The sequence below is a fragment of the Myiozetetes cayanensis genome, unplaced genomic scaffold (genome assembly GCF_022539395.1).
Source record: "Myiozetetes cayanensis isolate MyiCay16 unplaced genomic scaffold, myiCay2020 scf3, whole genome shotgun sequence".
Lineage (NCBI taxonomy): Eukaryota > Metazoa > Chordata > Aves > Passeriformes > Tyrannidae > Myiozetetes > Myiozetetes cayanensis.
Genome location: NW_026087521.1, coordinates 66,360,386 through 66,385,363, shown reverse-complemented (window position 1 = coordinate 66,385,363; position 24,978 = coordinate 66,360,386). Strand labels below are relative to the sequence as shown.

Sequence of the window (24,978 nt, the reverse complement as noted above, 5' to 3'; positions counted from 1 at the left end):
ACAAATAGGTTGGGGGAAAAATAAAGTTACAGAGATCTGTGAAGGGAGAACAGAGTTAGAGTGTATACGGTGAAACCTCATTTGTTGGCAGTTTGTTAAGCTAGAAATCCAGCCGTGCATGCAATGCTGTGTTTTGTTACACATTTATTTATGTGCTTTCTGGACTGTGTGGCTGCCTATACAGCCGTATCTGGGGGGAGATTGTTACCTGGGAACGTTCATATTTGTCACAGCAGGATGCCTGGCAACTCAGTTTGCTAATTTTGTGAAAGGTCTGTTCTACTGATGGGATTCTACTGTAATCAGAAAATAGGAATATACTCCCTCTAATGAAGTCAAAGAAGAAATACCAGAGTAACAGATGACTTGTCAGCTTTGTACCTGTTTGCTTGATTTTGTGTTACCTGCAACACCACTTGACTTTCTCCCTCCACCATCCCCACTCTTGAAAGAAGTGCTATTTCCAAGCACTTCCCACTGCAAGAATACCAAGTCTGGAAGCCACAAAGAAGATGGGTTTGTGGTAGCAGAATGACTTCTAATAAACATATCATCACTTTTGACAACTATCTTGCCTCTCTGGTTTTCTGTATGTAAAGTTAACATTGCACATTTTATAGGACTTCTGTGAGGTTTAGTAAATTAAGATATAAATAGAAATATGTTCTTCTCATTAGAAGGTAGAAATTTCCTGTGCCTGTGCATGAAGATGGAATACTCTAGGTCACAACTGAAATTGGGAAAAAGAGCAAGAAAAAGTCTGGAAATTTTCTGGTGGGAGCAGCTGACCCTGATTTACTAGTACAGCCATCCCTGGGAGTGGCAGGGAGGTGGGAGCTGGCACAGCTTGCTGTGGTGCTCTAGGCTCATGGTATTGTGTACTGCAGGAGACAGTAGCAGCAGAGGTCACCTCCCTTCAGCTGTTTTCATAACACTCCACCCCAAATCTTCTTTTTTAATGAAGGAGTTTTACTGGGATTCCTGTGTACCTGTTCTGTTGTGCTGTGGTGTTCTGAGCACCAAATGTAGCACTGAGCAAAATGTAGAGGGGTACAAGTGTGGTAATGCCCCAGAAATCCCAGGCGTATCCTTCTCTCTGAGGAGAAGGGTTTGATCTGCAGATTTCTGCTTTTTGACCTTTAAGAAATTGGCTATTTGTCATGCTTCAGCCTTTGAAATCAGTTGTGAAATAGTAGGTTACAGTGAGTAGGCAAGTACTGACAGTGAAACATACTGTGGAGAGGGGTCAACCTTGTATTAGCAAACTATCCCCAGTGCCTGAATAGCACCTCACTTCTGCTGATATACAAGATCTTTCCAAAGCATGTTAATTAAGGAATATCTAAATGGTATACTTTCAATTTATAACAACTGATGCAGAGAGGTGAGAAAGCATCCCTGTTGCGTTAATTTTCTCCATGAATGAAACCTTGTTTCTATGTTAAATAATTTGTTAGAATTTGAGTTAAAACTTGTGAAGTTTCATATCACCTCAGACTCAGAAATTATTGCACAGTGAATAGTTCTAGTCAAACATGCCATCAAAATAAAACAGCTTCATATGAAAAAACTTGCATCTGTGAAGCTCCAGTATTGAAGGTAATGGTTTGAGAGAATGCAATTTTAAAACATGGAAATATTATGTAAAATCAATAGATGTACTGGGTACTATTTATTTCTCTGATATTTCAGGTTGGTTTTTTTTTATTCTGTCAGCAGCAGGTGTTAAATTTGACTAAACCAGTGAAAAATAGAAATAAATATTTAATTTACTGTATCTATCAATTATATAAAATTGGCTTATGAAATATTAAAGTATCTTTTAAGAGATTGTAAGTAGGAAAGCTACTTAGAAAATCCAGTCCCTTATCAGAAACTTAATATAGATGTGGAAATAAAGTAAGCATGATTTTAGGGTTGTAGGCCCACGAATTTTTTTGTTGCCTTGTGAGGTATCAAGGCCCAGTGATTGTGCCTGCCTAATTTGAAGGTATATGCTCATGGCAGCAGTGTGGATTTAGACTTCTAAAGAGGACGATGTTGAATGGAAAAATACACCAGGAATATGTGATCTTGAACAGAATTAGGTTATTTTAAAAAACTAAGGACAGACATTTCAATTCAATCCTAAGGAACAGGAATACAGTGGAAAATAAAGAAGAATAACAAGAGATGAGCAAAAATACAGGTTAAACAGATAAAAAGACATAAAAGTTGGACAAAATATGAAACAAGAAGTTTTCCATAAGGAGGGTATGGATTGTTTCCTTAACTGGAATATTAAAGCAGTATGTTAAAACACACTGAGATCAATATGAAGACATCCACTAACTTTTAACAAATCATGTTCTAGTGGTGCTGACACTGTATTTCGAAGTGTGGTGATCTCTTCTCCCAGGCAGCTATCAGTAAGACAAGAGGGCATGGTCTCAAGCTCTGCCAGGGGAGGTTTAGGTTGGGTATTAGGAAGAAATTCTTTACAGAGGGTAATCAGGCATTGGAATGGGCTGCCCAGGGAGCAAATCTCCCTGGAGATTTTTAAGATGAGACTGGATGTGGCACTTAGTGCCATAGTCTAGTAACCCCGATGGTAGTGGATCAAGGGTTGGACTTGATGATCTCAGAGGCCCTTTCCAGCCTGGCTGGTTCTATGGTTCCATGAAGTGCAGAGAAACGGGCTGAATACCCAAGCTGGCTGCTGGCTGCATGATGCTACAGTCACATTCTTCACTGAGCTAAACAGGACTCTTCAGACGCAAATACATTTATGCTCATGTTTGACATTGTTCGTTCCTTATAAACGTAAGGGTTTAACCAGAATTCAAAAGGTCTTCTTACTAGACTTTGTCAGCCTATTAAAATCATTTTATCAAAGGAAATAGTTTCTGTTAGAATATGAACATAGGATATAGCAATATTCTTCAGGAATGTGCTCACTTGAGTGATTTTTCCAGCTTACCTCTGTGGTTGCTTGCAGTATTTTTGATGAGTTGCACAAGGGTTTTGATCTTCCTTGGTAGGTACTTGGGTTACTTGAAGCTTGTCTCACAGCCATTCTATATTCCTCTGACTTGTGTTGCCAAAACTCAAATTGTGTTGGGAAGATGTTGAAAGGAATAGAAGATAATCCCTTCTTTGATACTATATTTTGGAATTTTGTGCCCTGGGAAATCTTCCTGATTTGTTTGTTTGGGGGGAAGGGCGTTTAATTCCTTTTCTGAAATTGTAGTTTTTAAATTCAGTGTCTCTCAGATAGGACAACTTCTGGTTTCTGACTATACGTACTTGATAGTTACTAGAGACAATAGCTTTCCCAGAGCACTCTGTAGTAGTCCTGCTTTTGAGAGACCTTTTTCAAAGACAAAGTTGTCAGCAAAGTCCATAGCCTTCATGGCAAGTCAGCAAGGATTTGATGTCCGATTGTCATTTGTACTTTTGATGTTTCTTCCCCACCAGCATTTGGGCTATAAAGTGATTTCCCTGCAGTGTACAGCTGTAGCTGATTTCTCAAGTTTAGTTCTCCCTAAATCTAGGATGTAGAAAAGATTCCTCCTTTGTGATGCCAGGACCACTTCTTAAGTAAAACATCTTCTGTCCATCAGCCTTGCAGTTGTGTTGCAAGTCCAGTGCCCAATTTACCAGCCTATCCCAAACATCACAAGGGTCAAGTCTTTATCAAGATCTGTTGATTCATCTCAAATGGACCAAAAAGGAAACAGGTGATGATGTTCCATATTGCGTGCATCAAATTAAACTGAAATTACGGAATACAAAATCGTGAATAATATATCTTCAAACCCCTCCCTCCCATTGGTCCGGCATAGTGAAGCTGTAGAGAAATCAAAGGAAGCACAAAGCCTTACTTGAAAATGGAGCTTTGAAACTAAGCTGAGCCCCAGGATGAGAAAGCAGCTTGCTGGGGTATGATGGAAAGGTATACCACGTTTTTCCTGATTTGTAGTCCCTAGTAAGAGGAGGGGTAGCATTTTTCAGGTGGTGCTCTGGTACCATGATACCATATACATGCAATTGATAGCTAAATAGTTATGTTTACGTTATAATCAGGTATTGTGTTTACAGCTACTCTGGATGTAAGCAAATTCAGCTTCTCAGCTGTTTGCTTGGTTGCCAGTTGCAGCACAGTTGCAGCTTCAAGGCAGACTCCTCTGGAGCTTCAGCTGGATGGGCTGTTGTAATGATGCTGTTTCCAGTGATTTCCAGTGTCTGGGTTAGAATTACAGCTTACTTAGCTTTAAATTAGCTGTCTTCAGAGTGCACTGCAGAAACGCTGGTTTGTTGCTTAGAGGTAAAACAAAAAAATCCTAGTAAAATAAACAGAGCTACTTCAGGCTTTTGAACAGCTTGACAAGTTCATTTGCAGAAACTTGGTTGTATCATGAAGTAAAAACTGAAGCCAGGAAAGAAACATAGGAAGAAAGTAATATTTTCTGCTGAAATGTTGAAGAAAGGAAGTAAAAAAAAATAATGTTAGTGAGGGGTGGAGAGAAACTTTTATGTTTGAAGTGTTCCTGTGCCTTTTTTACTGTCTTAGTAACACAATTTTGGAGCAAAACTCGGGGACATGCAGAGCACTTTGTCATCTATGTATGAAAGTGCTGCAGATGAGAACAAATAATTAGTAATTAGTAACACTGCTGCATTTTGTTACTCCTTCCTGTCTAATGTCTTGTTTGTAAAAGACAGAAGCAGGAGAGATCTGAGGTTATTTGAGGGGAATTTTTAAATGGTGGAAGGTAAAGGGAAGGTAAGAAAAGAATCTGCAGAAGAAGGAAACTAATATGGCATTTGAGATATAAGTGATGCATTCTGTATTATTCATGGCTGTGATACTGGTATGGCTTGTAGGTTTTCTTAGTTTTTGTTTGCTAAATTAGGTGGGACATCACATAAAGAATAAAGTAGTGAAACATAGAAAGATTTAGATCATCGTGATCATACGAAGCTTGCAGACTCCTTTCCACAAAATGTGGATAGCTACAGCACTGATTTTTATGTTAATTTGGTGGTGAATAATTTAAAAAGACCTGTTTATTTTTTAATAAAAAGGAAAGATATAAATTGGCTGAGTGTTTCTAATGTTACTTACAGCTGCCATTGAGCAGATGTTTGGGACTCTTAGTGGTATGCTAGACCAAAATAAGTTTTATGAATAAACAAACAATTTCTTTTTACTACCACTTCTTTCAGGATGATTCTCTCCCAAATTCACAATAAATGGTTTTTTAAAGATTCCTCATAAATAATTACCTTTCTTGTGGCACTTTTTTCTAGGCACTTGGATTTTAATTACGATGATGAACTGTTTTAATAAGTTGTTAAATAATTTTATCATTTTAGGGCTTGAATCCATTTTCCATTTCTCTTTGACTTCCTTGGTTCCTGGGATTATAATCCTTTTAATTCCTGCTAATTCAGTTGATATTGCACTTTCACTCTCCTCTATAAATTCACATTGGAGTAGTAAACAGTTTGCCAGCAGCATCTTTTGCTTTTGAACTCTATGCACGTACACCTACCTTAGCTTGCTGGTTATCAATGGTCTCCTGTTACTAGCAACCATTTTGTTTAACTCAGTAATTTTGATCGCAATAAGTATGAAATGATAGGTAATTAAATGGAGACAATGTGGTTTTGCTTTGGGCTAATGTCTGGGGGGTTTAAAGTACTCTATGGAAGATGTATAGCAAAGCGAATTCAGTGCTTATTTGATAGATAAGGAATATGCAACACTGCTGTACTCCACTTCAGAATACACTGTTTTCCAGTGTAAATACTCATTAGATACCTTTCTATGTGATTTGATGTAGAGAAATGCTGAATGCATAATTCCTAATAACTTTTTACTATTCATGTCAAAAGCTCAAGATTACAGAAGGAAAGGTGTAGACAGGGTGGTTGCACTTCCTGGCATAGTGGTGGCACTGTCACTACCACTGCAGTTTGGCGAATGACAGCTCAGTAACACACAGGTAACGTTTTGCTTAACTATCTCTATTTCTGACCATAGAAGTGTGGATGAAAAAGTCATCGATACCAGAGTGAGGCTTTGAAATATTGCTACAAATTTTACGTAGATGATTTTTTTTTCTGTAAGAAAAGCATAAAATGAACTGTCTCAATGAATAGCGTCATTTAATAACTTGCCACTAAATACCCATGAGGAGATATATATACATCTAACACAAAGAGAATTTGATATTCAATTTCTTTGATTCACAGTATTTCAGTAGAAAGAGTGGAATGTCAAAGTTCAAAATTATAATATATATCTAATGTATGTTTTCAAAAATATAAACCCTGTATATGAAGTGTAGGTTTGAAGACTGAAAAATCATCTTCATTTTACCAGTGGACTAATGGAATGAAAATTTCTCTATCAGTTTCAATTATTTTTTAACCAGAACCCACAGTTGTTTAATTAGATTGTTGGTACTTTTGGTTTGAGGTGCTCACCGTGATTGCAGTCTGTGATAAGATCAGCACACAGGCTGTTGACAAATAGAGGTGGAGAACAATGCCCCAGCATATTAAATACCTTTTTAAGAGTTGCTGCCTATTTCTGATGATGCTTAAGGGTCTTTTTGATTTCCTTCATTTTTTAAAGTATTGCTCAGTAGATTGTTATGCTAGAAAAGTCTGACTGAATTTATCAGCAACACACCTTCATAAGTTATCCCTTTGAAATAAAATTGTTAGTTTTGCTATGTCAGCACTGTTAATAATGCAGTGGGAGGAAAAAAAAGATTTCTTAAAAAAACCCCAGAAGTATGTCTTTTCCTGACCCCCAGTAGAGAGGTGTCTCCTGCTTGGAGTGTGTGGCTGCACAGTCAGGGGTTTTGGTTGTTTTTTTTGTTGAAGGGAACTGGCAAGCATTTTGGTATTCAGGCTACCCAAAGAGCTAGAAGCATTGTAGAACAACCCTAGTGACAGTGGTGAAAACACCTCTCTGTACCTGGAAGTTCTCACCCAAATTGCAGCCTATGCTCGTGGGCTTTTGGCAGATGTCAAATTAGCAAGGTGGAGAAAGAAGAAGATAAAACTCTGAGGGGCAAAAATTGGGAAGTAGGAGCAGTAAGACTTGCTTTTTAAAAACAACCATAGCTTGCCACTTTACTGTGCTATTGGTGTGTAGGTGTGGTCTTCCAAGGTCTTATCCCTTATCTTATCCCTTTAGATATTTCTTGCATCAGGAGTGCACCTGCACCCGAGAAGTCCATGGTAGAATCTACACGTTTGCAACTTGATTATATTCAGGACTTTGGAGTATCATAAAAAATGAGCTCAAAATGCCTAACATTTTCCATGATTACTGGAAGTGGAATATTCATCCCTCTATGCAAACCCTCAAGTAATCTGTTCTACCTGATTTGTAAAAGCCAGGTGGAAACAAACACAGAACAGATGAGTCTGGTGAGATCTGGCATCTTATATTTTTTGGTTTTCGGGCAAAGCCAAAAGTCAAAACATTGACAGTTCCAAGTGCTCAAGGAAATGCCTTTGATACTTGAAATGCCCCTAGTGCTAAAGCCTCCACCTGTGCCAGCTGCCTTTTATTGTATGGAACGGTGTGGAAGAGTGGCTGATGCTGGTTGTTTGTCCTCTGCATTACAAAGAGGCTGGATGCTGGACAGATTCTGACTATAGCATTAAGACATGACTTTTAAATCTTAAAAATCAATCCTGCCTTTCTCTGTGTTAGAGTAAGAACAGAATCTTAAACTGCTTTTAACATGAGGTGTTGAAAAACACTCAAAATGACATTGAAGTGTCATGATTTTGGCTGTATTATGTATGGGTTTTTTTAAAATCTTTAAAATTCATAGCACCTTCTTGATAAAGTAGACTGACTTTCTACTTGCTTTATTCAGTGTGGAATATTTCCAAATTGATTTTAAACAGCTATTTTTTCAATTTGAGTAATTTTGTTACAAGCTAATAGACAATGCATAAGCATACCGGAATTTTAATGTTAACATATTTGTTTCAAAGCTGTTATCAACGTTAAAAAGCACAAAGCTAAATGTGGTTGCTAAAACATGGGATGCAATATGCCATGTAATGCTGTGATTCTAAGCCGTCATGCATATTTATTATTTTCTTCCAAATTGCAATGCTATTACTGGTAGATATATCAGCGTTTTAGACTCAGTCTGTAATATGTCATGTAGTGGACAACATTTTGAGAGGCTGAGATGTATTGATCCAAAACTGAGAATGCCAAGAGGGAAAAAGCCTGACCTAGACCAGTGCTGTTTTAATTATATCGCAGTTTGAGATAGTTTATCATTGTTTAGATTAGTTTAAGTGTAACAAGTAAGTGATGCAATGCATTTCAGTGTTTGTGAAGGAAACTTATAGGGTGGGATTTTAAAATCAAGTCCAGTTTCTGCCACAGCATTTTGCTTTTTCACCCAGCCCAGCAGGCAGACATGGCCCAGCGCTGAGAATCCGAGTGCCTGCATCTAGTCTGAGAGGCCAGCCCTTATGTGGCTTCATAAAGCAACAACTTCCTTTTGCAGCAACCTGTGTGTTACTGGTAAAGCAATGAGAATGAATGTCATGGTTCCTTCTCAAACACCCAGCATGCCTTTAGCTGTTGTATGTGGGACACTGCCAAAGCATGGAAAGTCACCTTCCCCCCTCTTAGCCCCTGGCCATGTCCATATCCTTGCACAGAGACAATGTGTTATTTTATAACCTGTAGCTTTTTTAATGTAAATTATGACTTCTGGATGTTAGGACAGTCTGCAGAATTCAACTATCACTATCTTTGCAGCAGAATGAGAACAAGGTTTTGAAAGATGCCTTTTTAATAGGTAGTTGCTGTGTAATTGCAGGGATGATGGTGATGGTGGCAATGAGAGGGAGCAGGTCTGCTGCTCTGTGCCTCCATGTACACTGCAGAGCACTTCCACTAGTGTTTAGGAAGGTGCTGCAGCTACTCTTACCACTAGCACACTCTCCATGCTTTTTTTTGACTTGTTTGTGGTTTTTCTGCTCACCCCTTTACTCTTCAAGTATCTTGGTAGTTGGTGGAACAGCCACATCTTAAAGCTCATGGCAACCAATGGGCTTCTGTTTCCATGTACCACTTCTGCTGCTCCCTTGACCCTGTTCACTCCTCTCTCCATAGGATAAAATATCCGTGGCTGCCTGCTTGTTTTGTCATCACTGTGTGCTGGAGGAGGTCATGCGTTTGGGAATCTGAGGCCAGAGCTGTACCATCAGCAGTGCCTTCTGCCCTGGGTGCTCTGTGCTGTGCTCTCAAGCTAAGCCTGTCTTAGAGATTTGTACTGATGTCTCTTGTCTTTTGTGTCTTACTCAAAATCAGAAGGAGTATGGCAAAAAGTAGCCACAGCATAGTCTGTAAAGGAAAGAGCATTATGAGGTGATAAGCTGAGAGAACGGTGTGTTTTTTCTCAGTGATGGTAGTAGGGTTAGGATTAGGTGTTGGGATGCATTGGTTTATTTCTTTTCTCTGCCTTTGGCTCATCATGTGTCATTAGGTAAACTGCTTAACCAGTTCCAGTAATGCCATCTGCAAAAAGGTTAATATAGGTCATACACTGTAAAGCTCTTCAGCATAGTAACGTGGTGCATCATTTTAGAGAAGAAAAATGAGATTGTGGTAAAGAAACATGAAACTTAGCAAGCAGATAACAATACAGGAATTCCTTAAACTTCCTTGTTGTCCCACTAGTCACTCTAGGGCAGATAAACTGCTGCTTTCTCTTTGGAGAGGAAGAGGAATGGCTGATCCAGCAGCTTGAAATGCTCCTGCACCCTGGCATCCCCCAGCACTGCTTCTGCATGGCAATATGGGAAGGTGACTTGGGAGCATGTTTCCTTCTGTGCTTTAGTGTGGCCCAAAGCCAAGTGCCACCATTGACAGGAATTCCAGCTGTGGTCTTTGGACCTGGGGCACATGTCAATTATTTATCTTCTCTTTCTCCATACCACATAGGGATTGGATTGGAAGGAATGCTCTAAAAATAGCAAGTGCCTAAGCTGTGTAGCTGAGCAACAGAAGGTGGTATGGCTTTTCCTGTTGAACCTTCTAAAGAAACACATTTTAAATGAACACACAAGAAACTAATACTAATTAAGTAATAGTATTCTATGGAGACTTGTGGTAGACACTATAAGAGTGCATTAGAAAGCTATGCATAATTCAGCAATGCTGAATTCTTTCAGACATCATCTACAGGGAATTTTGCATAAGTATGGACTTAATAATTTGTCCCTTTGTGTGCATGCATAAGTATTCCTAAGGGCATCATTTGGCCTGCAGAACCCCTATTAATAGAGGTAGTATGTAAGAAAGGAAGCATCCATTCTGAGTCTTGAAAACTAAGCTGAGATGATACGATGGGTCTAAAGTTTGTCTTATTTGTAAACAGGCATTAAATGTGGAACCCTATGATGGGATTATTATTCCCCAACCCCCCGGCACTTTTTGGAAAAGAATTGCAAAAAATGGGCAGTCCACAACAGACCAAGTTATAAACTAGCATTTTTCAAAATGGTAGCTGAGATACAGGCATGTGAAAACACGCTTAGTCTCCTAACCAAGTGGTCTGGCACTGTGACCTCATGTGATGGAGCTAAAGCTGCTTGGTGAGCTACTTCTAAAGTAAATTGTAACAGCTTTGTATTCTCTTCTCCTCGATGGCAAAGTTAAGATAGCAGGGATTGTATTTTATCTTGCCACTGGAGTAGGATAAGGACACCACCGTTAAGTGGACAGTTATGATGACTCAACTGCCAAGAATTAGCTACTACATTAGCCTTTTATATCTTGCCCTGCCTCTGATTTTCAGAGGGTTGATAACCTGGTCACCCCTAGCCAGGCTAATTGTGTGTGAATCTGAAGACCCTTAGTTTAGGTACTCATAAAATAGAAATGGGACTTGCTAATGGGACTTTATGCACATTTGTTACTGTACAATTTTATCATTGCTACCTTGTCAGCAGAAACAGTGGATGATTTTTCAGGTCCTCTCACCAGCATGCCTCTTTTTGCCATCAGTCCTAGAAAGCTTGGAAGGGTATGTGTTCGCCCTATGTCACTGTATATTGTTATTTCTGAATTGCAGCAACTGAGATACATTTGTGCTCATTGCAAATACTTGCAAAGTAACATGGCATAATTGTCCCTTTGCAAGCATCTCTGTCTAAACTGTTGTTTAAAACTGCCAGACACATCTTTGTTCTTTATTAAGACTAAGGCAACAACAAAAATTCTGCAGTTATCAGGAGATAATCATTCCCCAAGGGCATTCGGAACACTTCACAACCAAAAGGTTGTGATTACTCCACGATTGCTACACTGCTTATTATTCCTTATTGCTTAATTATGGAATCAGAGTGTGTTTCCTGGATGTCATCTAAATAAGATTCTCCACTTCTCATGCTCTGCTTCAGTGTTCTGTGGACTGGAAAGCTTTGTAGTGTTTCGAGATGATGTAGAAGAGAGAAATAGGGCAGGCCAGTTAGGGAAGCTCTTCTGACCTTTGGGAGACCAGGGGATTCAATCTATGCCCTATCAAATGCTTACTGAGAGACCTTGGGCAAGTCACTCAACTTCTGTATACCTCAGCTCGACACCTTTGTTCAGGTGCTACCATAAATGAGGCTGTGTATCTAGAAATAATTTAATGGACTTCATCCTGATCTCTCAATATGAATTCAGGCAGTGTGGTATGAGGACCCTGACTATCTTTTTGGTGTCTGGACATTCAGCTTGATTATTTTGAGTGGTCTTTGGTGGAGTGCAGTGGCTGAGGGTCACTGTATGGGGGGTGAGAGTGTAAAGGAAGAGGAGATTTAATGTCTTAAACAGACCAGGTTGACAAACTGGGTTAAGACTGGTTGACAGCCAAAAGGGCTGTCAAGCGCTGGAACAGGCTGCCCAGGGAAGTGGTTGAGTCACCATCCTCAGAGCTATTTAAAAGAGGTGTAGATATGGCACTTAGAGACAAGGTTTATTGATGGATTTGGCAGTATTAACAGCTAGACTCGATGAACTTAAGGGGTTTTCCAACCTAACTGTTTCTATGGGTAAATGAAAACACTCCACCTGATTACACAAGACCTGTGACTGGAGTGCAAGTGGTCTGGCTCCCAGCAGTGCTGAGAGCTCAGTTGCTTTTGACCAGAGTGAGCCTCTCAGACAGAGACTGCAGCACTGTGGCCATTTCCTAAGGTTCCTTCAGATTTACATCTGCTGAAAGCCAGCTGCTGCAGTTGGTGCTTGCCAGGCTGTGGGGCTGTAACGCATCACACACCAGTGGGTCACTGGGTTGGCCACAAGCCCACCTGAAACAGGCCTGTGACGTTTCTGTGTTTCAAAAAGGCTTTGATGTCACCACTCTTTACTGATTCAATGGGTCTTATATGACTCACTGCCTTGAAAGGCAATGTACTGTTGTGGTTATACATTGGAAAAGAGTAGAAAGTGTGTTTTTTCCAGGCTCACAGGGCCTAGAAATGTCCCCCAAATAACTCATTTTGTAAAATCTTTGATATAATGCTTCATTGAATCATGTAACCTTACTTACTTTAAGGAAGGGGAAAGCCACTGAGCATGTATTTTAGCCTTAGCCTTGATTTTTTGAGTGTGTACATTAAGATGAAGATGAGAAGTTGGGTGATAAAACTGAGGTTTCTAAATCATCACCTAAATTTCCAGATGAAACTCCCATTGAACTTCATTCCTTGGACTTGTTTTTGAAAACTTGAATAAGAAATAGATGAAGTTGATGATACTTCGTTATTATTACAAGGTTGGCATAAAGTCTGCTTAATGAGGTGCCTTTTTGGTAACACTTGATTTTTAAATCCCCCCTTTCATTCCTGAAATCCAAACGGTAATAACACCTTTCATTGTGGCTCTCTCTGCTAGTGTGCATCTTTTCTCTACTGCAAGAGGCTGCATGCAGTCCTGCTAGCAAGCTCTTGTATCATAAAAAAAAATTTGTTCAGGAAATAAAAATGTATTGTTTTCATTGTTAGAGGATGCTACTAAATTGGCTGTATGTTTGTCTAATAATCACATCTAGAACTGATTATTCTGGTAATAGCCTTAAGATATTATTTAAAAATAAATATATAAATGCACTACTTTTGTACTAATACTAGTTTTTAATCTCTTCTTGTTTCTATGAAGTCTGAATGAGATTTTCAAAATTGAATAATAATTTGATCCGTTAATCTTTTGAAGCTAGTAATTTTATTTTCCCCTCTTTGCAGTCTCTGAGGCTCGCAAATGAATAGAGCTTCATTACTGGAGTCTGCATTTAATAACCATTATCCATTATCTTGTAATTAAGACTCCCTGTAACGAATCATGAGGACAATGCAAAAATACATAGTACATTTCTTTAATGAACTGGAAAATGTTCATCTTGTTCTATTTAGTAATGAGTTGCTGAATAGTCGTTAAATCCACTGGAGAATAGAACTAGATGGATTTTGAAGACTATCTTGAGTTTGTGGTTAATCTATTAGAATTAAAATTTCATCTTCTATTTTTATCAACAGCTGATTAGAAGTCATTCTGTTTGACCAAATTGATTAGAAGACCATATACAAGGGCAGCTGTTGTTTAATGAAAGTTTTTAATGAAACTGTACCATAGAGACTTGTAATTATAAGACTTATAAAAGCTTTGACTTACCTTATAGTAGAAAAAAAGTACTGCACTGAAGGACTTTAAGTGCTACATTTCAAAAGGGAAATTAAAAATATAATTTGGCAATGTGGAAGTTTCACTTCCACTGTTCCTTTTTTTAATGTGACTATCAGATGTCCGCAGTGTTTCTCTGGAAGGGAGTAGCTCTGAAATGTGTAACTCAATTGTCTCTCCTGTGTGCTTTGTTCTTTGCAAAGCTCAATCATCTAGTAATTGCCTCTTTTGCACGCTGCACTTTCTCTGAAGTCAGAATATTTTTCACAAACAACTGTTTTCCTTTAGAATGGAAATGGTCACAGGAGGGCACGACTTAATCACCAGTGGGCTGAGTTGGTGTCTTGTCAGGAAGCCTATAGAGAAAACCATGGTCTAACAAAACCCAGAGTTGGTGATACCATTCTGTTATGTTTAAATCACAGGACACAGAAACATGCCTGGCTTTGTCTTAACTTCCCATCAGGCTGGTACCCAGCTGTGTGCCAGTCAGCTGTGTCCTCGGGAAGACAGCTCTCTGGAGTGTGCTGCAGCACACCGGCAGAATGTAGCCTAGGCAACTCTCCAGTTTGAGCCAGTAGTGAAACTTGGCTTCCTTACTCTAGGGGATGTTGTAGAGGCATCATCACTCACATAAGAGACAAAATGGACCCTAAGCCAAATTTGAAGTGGAAGCAGATGCAGTTCCAATTGACTTAAGTGGATGATGCACTACTACACGATGTTTGAATTATCCCTCTTCTTCTCCCAATTACTTTTGATAATTAATGATCCCACAGAACACCTTTTCTAAGAAGTAGGTTCCTAGGGATGAAGTGTGTCCTAATGAAATGAAAGAAGTTTTATCATGCTGTTGTGTCAGTGCACAGTCTTACACTGCAAAGCACTTTTTTTTTGGTAATTTCTTAGCTTTTTGTTTTACTGTGCTACAGGATTCATTTTAAGCCAAAGCAGAGCAGCAAGAGTACACAAGAATGTTACACAAGTATTAAGACAGACCATGGAGAATGTTGTTCACAATACCAGAAAAAATTAAGCTAAGGCTAACTTTTGTTCTTCAAATAATACACGTTTTGACCTTGCTGCTTCATTGTATCAGGCCATGGCTAAGTAGATGCAATGTTAAATTAAAAAAACTGATGAAAATAATTTCTATTCAGAAAGATCCTTGTGGAAATACTAAAATGTTGATTTATATGAAAATTTTTTTCTGAGGAAATAATTTCGCTTGTCATGATTAGTCAGACACAGTGCTATTAATGTATAGGTACACATATATTGAGTATCTGTACAGGAGCCATGTATTATGTTTGACTGTCCTGAAGAGGTTGTTGGTTTGATAGCTCATTGAGCTCATTGAGAGCAAATAATCAGGAGCTGGGATGTTCATTTAGCCTCTGGGATGTCTGACTTACTCTGAAACCATGTGGGCATAGTCCTCCTCCTCTGTCTTGACCAGAGCAAGGTAAGCACTGACATCACATGGATGCAAAGGAATGCTTCATAATTGCTGTGAAGCAGGACGACATCTTTGGAGGGTGTGAACTCTCTATGTGCAGAGTGACTCTAGTTCTGAGGCTACTGTAAAGCTTTTTGCTTCCTTCCAGGTTCTGATTTTATAAAGACATCTACAGGAAAGGAGGTGGAAAATGCAACATTTCCGGTTGGAATAGTCATGATGCGAGCCATTAAAGAATACTATTGGCAAACTGGCATCAAGGTAATTCTCCCAATCGTTATAAAATTAACCAAACAGGCTCACTCAGAAAGAAGTAACAATGTAATAGGATTTATTTGCTAATATTTGTATACTTGTTTTGGTTTGTTTTTTTTTAAATGCTTTTGGATTTTCTCCCTTGCATAACCGTTACTTTGTTCCCTAAAGGATCATACAATCTGAATACATTGCCTGCTGCATTTGAATTTGAATTTTGTTTCACCATTTAAGGTACTTAAATGGTCATCTCCATTAATAACAGGGTAAATCTCAAGCTAGTAGTGATTGACCAACTCCCATAAACCTCAGCAGACCTATAGAAATTTAGAGTCTGTCCAGTGTGCACAACTGTATTTTCTGACTTTGTTCTGGCAACCCAAGGGATAAATTTTGCTCTCTCTTGTCAGAGGGGCTTTCCAAGGGAACAGGAAGGCAGATCCAGTTGTATCCTGTTGTCTGGGATGGAGGGAAGGAAGGAGGGACAGGGACTGCAAGAACCTGGTAGACAAGGTTTATCTGTTAGGTCACTGTTAAGTGGTGTCACTAGAGGGAAGAAGCAGTGAGGAGCATATGGCAGAGACAGCGATGAACTGTTGAGACATTGAGAAAGGAGGGGGTTAACAGGAGAGCTTAAACCACCTCTCATCTCTTTTATCCACAGACAAGTGGGGGCTGCCAGTTAGATCTGGTGCTGGTGTTCAGCAGTGGGCTTTGTTGGCACCGTCAGATTCAGGGAAGGGAATTATATCTCCAGCTAAGAGTCTCTCCGTATTTCTGGGCCACCCTTCCTTCCTCTTCAGTTTACGCTTCTGCAGGTGGCCTTTCAAGGTACAATGTCAGGACATGGGATGAGCAGTGGGATAGGGTCTGAAATGTCTTCAGGGCCTGTTGGAGCTTGAGGACAGCAGGTTAGATGTGCCTGCTCTCTGTAGTCATCTAGATGAGGCCAGCATGGATCCCTGGGCTGTCCTCACTCCTCCCTTCCCCAGCCTGCATCTCTCTCTGCCACACAACAGCTTGAGCATCTCTGAGAGTCTTGTTTTTGTGGGAGCATTGTCACTGACTGCACCAACACGAGGCAGATCCCTGGGGCCGGGTGACTCACCTCAGCACCAGTGCTGCTTACACAAGCTGCGTGCTGGAAGTTGGGCTCTGCTGCATTAGCACAGCTTTGTACCTTATAATTGGATATAAATGTTGAATTCACCTTTTGCTTTAAAAGGATGCATTCATGGTATAAAATGTGTTATTAAGAATAAGTGCTTATGTCTGTGTGCATGTGTGTGTCAGTGAATTAGATGTAAACTGACTTTGTGTACTTTTATTAAATGAAGACAATATTATCAGTGCCAAGAGATTTCTAAATGGTTTCTTTAACAAACTAATTTTGCTGCTGTAGGGATGCTTTCTAGCAAGGCGTTGCCTGGGAAAAACAGGTTAATACAGAAATTAAACTTCTTCAAGGAAAGGAGCAAGTTGCAGAGTAACATTTATTGACTGATAAGCCGTGGTGGTGATATGAAAAGTGTGCAATATAATGGGAAATAATCTTTTCCTGTCATTATTGAAGGACATACATAAATTGGTTTTTCTGTTGGGAAAACCCCCAGTCCAGAAAAACTTATTACTTTTAATAATGTAAGGTGAAGAGAAAATTCTTGAGGAGATGAACTTATTAAGCAAAATAATGAAATGCAGCGAAACAGCAGGAAAGTGGTAGCTGGACTTTGTACTGCTCTTGAATTAAATTCCAACCCCCCTTCCTTTTTGCGTTTTTATGGTAGTCAGATGTTCTGTTAGGAAAGCTGGTAAATGGAGGAGAGGACAGGCTTGTCTTTGTCAGGTTTTTTTTTGCAAAGAAGAGAGCTTTCAGAATTTGCTAAAAGGGCAAGGAATTCTGAATGATGTTTTTAATTCTCTTCTTAACTTAGTTTAATTTAGTTTTGTCACAGATTACCTGAAAGAGCTGCAACATTTCTAGGAAGAAATCTAAATTCGAAGTTCATTAGAGTTTCTCTTTCTGAGGGAAAACACATTCCAACTATTTTCATTTATTATCTAGAAGATGCTTTTCCAGTTGCTGTGGTTTAAATTGTTTTTGGAAAACTAATGTTAACAGATGGATGCGTACACTCGCATCTCTGTCCATCCACAAACCAACAGTCTTTGTGGTTTGGATTTATCATGCTTTTCCTGCTATTGTTCTTTTAATGTTATTCGAAATATGCCATTATCACAGTGCTCTAGTGTGAGAGAGAAGGATTTATTCTGTGTTTGTTGGTCCTGAAATCACTATATAAAGATTACCAAACACATTTAAAACCAGATACTTTCAGATTCCACTATTTTATCCATAAGGTACAAAGAAATCCTCAATGCAGTGAGGTTTCAGAAGCTTGTATGTAAAAAGCAAAGCGGTAATTCTTGCAGAAGGTGGAGGTTTATGGCAGAGGGAAACATAGGAAGAATTGCTGTGTTCCTCATATTGTTCTGATTTGCTTTTTTTTGTTTTTAATGCAGAAACATTTTTTCCTACTTCTCCTTGTTTTCCAAGAGTTTAGTTAGCTGCTAAAGGCCAACATTTTAACTAACGCAAATTTTTGATAGCTGTGTATCACAAGCTGTGTTTCGGAATGAGATGTGTTTAAATGGCACATGAAAGACTGGCATTAGGGGTATATGCCAAGTCACCTCAGTGCTGGCTCTGCACAACAGGTCCATCATAGGATTCAAGATGTGCTTTACCCCAGAGATAGGCTTTACTTGGCATGTGTGCCTCTAGTACATGGCAGGTCACCTGACCAAATATGACACTTATCTCACATCAAGTGACTGAAAGCATATCCAACGTGGGAGAGGAGTTCTGCAGTTTCTGTGAAGCACAAAGCTTTTGATTTTTGATAAAGACAAACTTAATTTAATTCCCATTTGGAAAACTTTAGTGAAAATTAAACCTCTGATAGGTTCGAATGTACAGCCAAATCACATGCAGCTCTGGTGCACAGGGTTTTTATGAAGTACAGCCATCTCTCACTGCTGTCCACGAGTCGGCTGCCTCACATGCTTTAATTCAGCATCTTTAGTGTTATTGCATGTGTATTAGTTGTTACGTATTTGGAATTAGATTGTGACATGGGCAGTAGGTGATTGTGCAGATGTCCCAGGTCTGGGCTAAATCCCTTGGCCTGGTATGTGCAGTGGGCAAAGTAGTCCCATTAGTCCTCAAACTGAGCTCCTGAGAAAGTGCACGGGGTTCAATAGTATTACTCCCTCAGAATGAGAATGTTATCTTTCACAGTGATGGCTGAGGCTTGATAGCTCTCAGTGCTAGAGCTTATCCTCTTTGCAGTCAGGTCCTTACTGGGCAGAGTTGTTACACACACCACAGACACTGTGAGACTTCAGGTGTACAAACATTGATTGCTCTTCCTAGTGTTGCTGATGAATGAAAATGAAAATGTGTATTGAACTTTTTTTTTTTTACCCCCTGTGTAAAGGTTGGATTTAAACCTGCTGGGGGCATTCGGACAGCAAAAGAAGCTATTACTTGGCTTATGCTGGTGAAGGACGAGCTGGGAGTGGAATGGCTGACACCAGAGCTCTTTCGCCTTGGTGCCAGTAGTTTGCTGGGAGACATTGAGCAACAGGTTAGTTGTTGATAGCTTTCAACTTGTGGAGATAAAGTCATCTTTCTAGATATGCTGGCTTACTGATTTTGAACATGTAGAACATACATCTGATTCATTCTTAATGATGTGTTTCTTTAAATATGGCCTGTCATCACAGACATCTGATATTCCAGCAGCTGACCATTGTCGGTTTGCAATGCAGTGAGCAAAGAGCCTCAGTTTGTACAAGTATGGAGTCTTTTGCAAATGCATGGCAGTGCACTCCCTGCACTCCCAGCTGTTGCCAGTTCAACTGACCCTCAAAATACCTCTCAGACCCTTTATGTCACTGTAGCACAACTGTTCACAATATATTTCCATGCTGTGGAGAAAGTTGCATCTCATAAATATGCTGCTGATAGAGAAGCTTTTACATGTTATTTCCTGAGGAAGAAGTTTGCTATGGGAAGAGGGGTTCTGACCTATCTACCCATGACCTACATCACTAGCACAGGGTATCAACCCTGAAAGATGCAGCATAGTTGGGAACACTGTAGGGTTATAGGAACTACCGAAACATTAAGGCTTCTGAACTTCAATCCCATGTTCACTGAACCCAGGAGGTAAGGTGATACTAACATTAACCAAGTAAAAGTTTGAGAGTCCTTGTGGTGTTGATGCTGGGAAAACGTGAGTTTTGAGGGAGGAGACAAGCACCAGTCTGTTCCCTTTCCCCACCTTTCTAGCAACTGAAATACTGACATGTCTTAAGAAATATAGAACATTTGAGAGATGTCAGTTATATTTGTGACTGTTGAAAACTCACTCCTGCAATGAGAATAATATTGTCTTGCTTCATTGCCAGACTTCCTCTGCCTCACTCTTGACCTAAAATTATGTTCTTGGTTATGACAAAGCAGCATGAGCTTTCTCATTGCCACTACCATCGCTGCTGAGTTTTAGGACACAGCCAGTGATTGTGTCACACGATTGCTTCTGATTTCTTAAGGGTTGTATCCTTTTGTATGCCAGGGATTGCACACTATATATATCTGCTATAGTAAAATCATGGAAGATAAAATGTCCCAATCATTATATTCAATAAAAGAAACACTGAAATCATCAAAATCAGATGGCAGATAAAAGCATTGGCTTCTACCTGGCTCTTTTTGAAAAGCAACAAGAGTCTTTCCTTTTTACTTTTTTTTCCCAAACACAGCAGCAAGAGCTGCTGTAGTTCATATTCTACAAACAAATATATAAAGGTATATTACATCATATTTTATGCACACACACACAAACAAATATCTATCATCTTCATCTGGCATGCCTTTAATTTGTTACTTCCTTGACACTTTCAGTTTTATAGTTATATATAATTCCATCATAAATTTTCTTCTTTTCTTGCAGATTTTCTATCATGTGACTGGCTCTTATCCACTTCAGCATGAACTGGCAATGGCTTAGACACAAAATCAGCTCAGGATTACTTTCACAAAAGAGGTCTTTAAGCAAACAGCATTCGAAAGTCTTCTGACAACCAAGTGCATATGATGGAATGAAAGGCCTAATTCTCCCTTCTTCATATTTTATAGTATTTAAAAATATGCTCAAGTCTGCTGGTTGTACTTGATCCAAAAGCAAAAAAAAAGGTATTTCTGAAATAGTTAAATAGTTAATACTTACAGGTTTGCAAAGTTAATCTTCCAAAGTTCCTCAGACCAGGCTGAAAAGCTTATTAATGGCAACACTGAAATACTGTGAAAGAGATTTAGGTGGCCTGGTAACATTTTGCAGTCACAGAATATGAGGAATCTATGGAATGTTTCAGATTGCTAATTAAGAGCTACTGATCTTGAAATAGATTTCCATTCACCTCAGACAAAATCTTCTGGCACAAATGTGTTGCACTATTAATTGTTATGTTGATTCGATTTCAAGCATTATAACTGGAAAGAAGAATGAAACTTGGCTATTACTGTCTTTTATAAAATGCCTACTGTATCTAAAAAAACCACCTCTTTTTTATTTTTTGTATCTTTCCCCTCAAACTTGGGCACAGACATCCATATTTAGACCCTTGAATAAAAGTGGCTTGATTTCTAGAGCAGCTGAGTATCCACAGTTGCTCCTGAAGTTAATGGGAGCTCTGGGTGATCAGAACAACTGAAAATCAAGCAGTCTCTATATAGGTGCCTAACTATGCATTCAGGGGCCTATTTTTAGCCATTTCACTCTTAAAATTTTAGTCTAACTTGCTTAGAAGCTCCCATTCCTGTCTCCTGTCATTTTAAAACACATGCATGCAAATCTTTCCATTTTAACGTAGGGGGGGTTGACTGTCAATTTGCAGGTGTCACTGCTGGCTAAACTTCAACTTTGCCATTCTAGAAGCAATTCTTTAATTTAAAAGGTGAGTTGAATTATGTCCTATATGGGGTTTAATGCTTTGATGTGAAAAAAATGTACTTTTCTCAGCGAACATTAAGAATAATACTGAAATCATCATCACCTTTTGAATATCAGTCTGGAGCTGGTGGATTCATTATATCAGAACTGCATTCTGCTCACTAACCAGAGTTGTACTAAAAACTTAATTATCGTCATGACTAGTCTCACTGACTTAAGTAGGTCTCATCATGGAAGTAAGAGTAGGAGGATTTTGCTGTAAATCAGGCTACAAGGTACATTTATTACAAAAAGATTTATTATAAAGAAATAACTCAGTTATTTATCTGGTTATACCACCTGAGTCACTAGCATGCTACAAACCACCTTGGACAGATAGGAAAGCTGATTAGGAAAAAAATCAGAAAACCAACATATACAGAAAGCAAAATCCTATATGCAATGCTCGGTACTAAAAATGGGCCTTAATTTCTCAGGAAGTGGTTCATCTGAGGTTCTCTGTTTTTTTCTGCTTTAGGTCTCTTCACAGAAAATGAGGCTGAGCTGTAATACTATTTTCATGTTTGTTTTCCTGAAAAGTGGCCCTTTTTGCTGTGGGTTTCCCTCTGAGTTCATTGCCAGTTTCACCAAGGAAAAATTCAGTGCCTGTTTGCAGATTGAGAGGAAAATTCTACTGCTCAGCTTTCAGAAATATAAAGCCTGTTATTTGAAGTCAGCTCCCACCAGGTGCTTGCCAGGCTGACCCTTTGCTATGCTCTCCCAGCAACCACACACTGGATTTTGCTGCTGTTTAGCTCTAGCAGTATAAGTGTTGGTGTGCATTTCCATACTTTCATATTAGAAAGTAATGCCACTTGCAAAGTATCCTTTTTTGTTGTTGGTTGACTTTTGGACATTTAGGATGAAGATACAATCTGGTTTTGGAGATGCTTTAGTTTCTAGGTGAAGGACTCTGTGTAGTTCCTTAAGATTAACGGAGGTCCAGCTTTGCCACCTCACTGTGTAAGGTGAGTCTCACCTCTGAGAACACCTCTGTGTTAATTAATGAACTTGCCAGGAGGAATTCTGTTGACAGCCCCCCTTTGTTCTGATGTGCACAGGGGCTGTTGCTGGTTACTTCACTTCAAAGGTAACAGGCTCCATTTGCAGAGGGAGAGGTTCGGCTTCCTGAGAAGTCAAGGAGACCCACTTCCCTTTTCCATGAACATTATAAACACACTGATGTTAAGTACTGTGCAACTCCAGGCCAAGCAGTGTTTTGGGGAGAAGCTGGCTTGGAAAGTAATTTTATACATTTTTTCTGTTGAAACCTGTAATACTTTTTTGGAAAAAAAGAAAAAAGTAATAGTCTGTAAACACATCCAAATAAAGATGATTCTGGTTTTGGGGTGGTTTTTTTTCAAGGAATAAGCAGAAGGCTCAGTGTTTCAGAGCAACTAGTTGTCTTTGTTAACTCCTTGGTGACACGAGTTATATTCAGTCTGTGTCTGTTCCCCCAACACGACCCAGAGCCTCGTCTCTCACTCCACCTACAGAGGCTGCTGGTACCAGCCAAGTATTGGTGTGTTGGCAGCCCCAAGTGATGTGAGGGGTTGAACCTGGGCCGAGGATCCCATCAGGAGCAGCAGGGAACTGGGCTGGAGACAGACAACAAGGCATGTCCAGGGGCCCATCCAGGAGACTGTTACCAACAGTGCAGGTCCAAGGTCCATTGCATAGGCAGGGCTGGAGACCAGCAGAGCTGGAGTGAGGCTCCTGGGCCCCTGCTGTGCTTGGAAGAAGGCTGGGCAGAGCCACAAGCATCACGGGGCTTATGCCAGTACTGAGCCCCTGAGAGAGCCAAACACAGGGGGATACAGGGAATAACATGGTCTGGCCTCAGGTCAGAGGCTGGTGTGGCAGGACCTGCACCCCCACCCCCAGGGAGCTGGAAGCGCTCATGGTGTGGTCTCCTACGTGGGCTGCCCTTTGCCTGACTGGCACTTCCACTGCCCCTCTCCTCCATCTTTCCCAGATGTTTCCTGATGACAGTTTGCTGCTGTTTAGTTCCTGTGGTCAGGTGAGATTTATCAGGGCTGCTGCAGCTGGTTGGCAGTGCTGCAGACAGCACATGAAATGCAGAGGACCTGAGCTCAGCTGGGAGCTGTGGAGGGGGCGGCACTCCTTTGCTGCACAGACTTTGGGAAAAGTTCAGATTTAGCACTGTGCTTCAGGCCATTAGAAAAGGAACAGGCAATTATGCACTCACGTCTAAATATATTTCAGAGTATAACATATGTTTTGTGCAAGTCAGTCTTGTATACTAATTTATTATTTTTATAACACTTATTCATTTAGGATTTTAAATAGCTTCATTTTGTAGACCACATTACTTTGCAAAGAAGAGAATAAATTCAAGAAGAAAGTCAAGTAGAAACTGCAAATCTAGAATATTCTGCATCAGCTTATTTACAAGGAGAGGGAATTGGGAGTGAGGGTAAGCTTTTTTCCTGGTTTGTAGGAAACAAAGATATTAAATAGTAATTATATGTGAAGTGCACATAGCAGCTGGGACAAGTAATACTTTGATATCTTTATTTCATCAGTCATATAAGTTCATTTTTTCATTTCCTTTGTGAAGCAGGGAACATACATTATATACCATAGCACATGCCACTGAGACAAAAAAACCTGATCTAATTTTAATTTTATTTTGTTCAGTTGGAACTTTGGCTCCCTTCCTCTCTGGGGGTGAAAAATCCCACAAACAACAACAGCAAGTTTTATCCAAATCTTGGTGAGCTTTGCTGAAATTTCCAGTGCTGACAGCTGGATGATGTGTATCATGCAGGGTAGGAGTAGAAGGAGGGAACAGCTTTTTAATTAGATGTAACTTACCCAGGAGAGAAAGAAAATTGTCCATCTGGTCAGTCCTTATTTAACAGGGCAACCAAAGAGAAGAGTATTTTTAATATGCAAAGACACCATCGGTAAAATTATCATTAGACTGTTTTTATTACAAATCCCAGAAAGCCAGAGTTACGACACTGTAATGTGTAGAGATGATGATGATTTCCACCTTTAGGCATGATCAAAGCTTTCAGCTTTGGTCTCCATCTTTGCAAAGGGCCTGTCCAGCCTCAAGAAGAGATGACTGAGAGGAGATCTCCTCAATGCACTTAAGTATCTGAAGGGAAGATTTCAAGAGGATGGAACTGGGCTCTTCTAAGACTTAAAATGAGGCATCAAGAAAGTCTGCAATCCTTCCACTCCTTAAAAACAAAAGTGAGCAAATGATGGGTGACTATCAGATCTCAACCAGCTGTGTTGTAGAGACTTTTCCTCTCTTCTAAGCACTTGACAGATCATTCCCACTCCATGAGGAACTACGGTAACCACTGACCAAAGGAAAGTTTGTTTAATATCCTGTAATGAAATTTAACATTGATGCAATGAAGATGTACCAACAAGGTGCTCTAGCCATTCCTAATGAGTCTAGTGACTTTAAGTGTCTGTTTTAAGCACTGGGGACATCTTGTGGATTGCTAATTCTTGGA

The 24,978-nt window shown here is 39.6% G+C and overlaps 1 protein-coding gene across 2 annotated transcripts in view; it reads left to right on the top strand.

Annotated features, from left to right (window-relative positions):
- DERA (deoxyribose-phosphate aldolase) overlaps positions 1-20,643 on the top strand; it is a 50,979-nt gene extending 30,336 nt beyond the window's left edge. For both annotated transcript variants that reach the window (XM_050323384.1, XM_050323383.1), the window contains exons 7-9: positions 15,316-15,428; positions 18,923-19,072; positions 20,444-20,643. In XM_050323384.1, coding sequence (XP_050179341.1) covers positions 15,316-15,428; positions 18,923-19,072; positions 20,444-20,500 — 320 coding nt within the window. In that variant the 3' untranslated portion in view covers positions 20,501-20,643. The remainder of the gene's footprint in view (positions 1-15,315; positions 15,429-18,922; positions 19,073-20,443) is intronic.
- Positions 20,644-24,978: the final 4,335 nt, after the last annotated feature.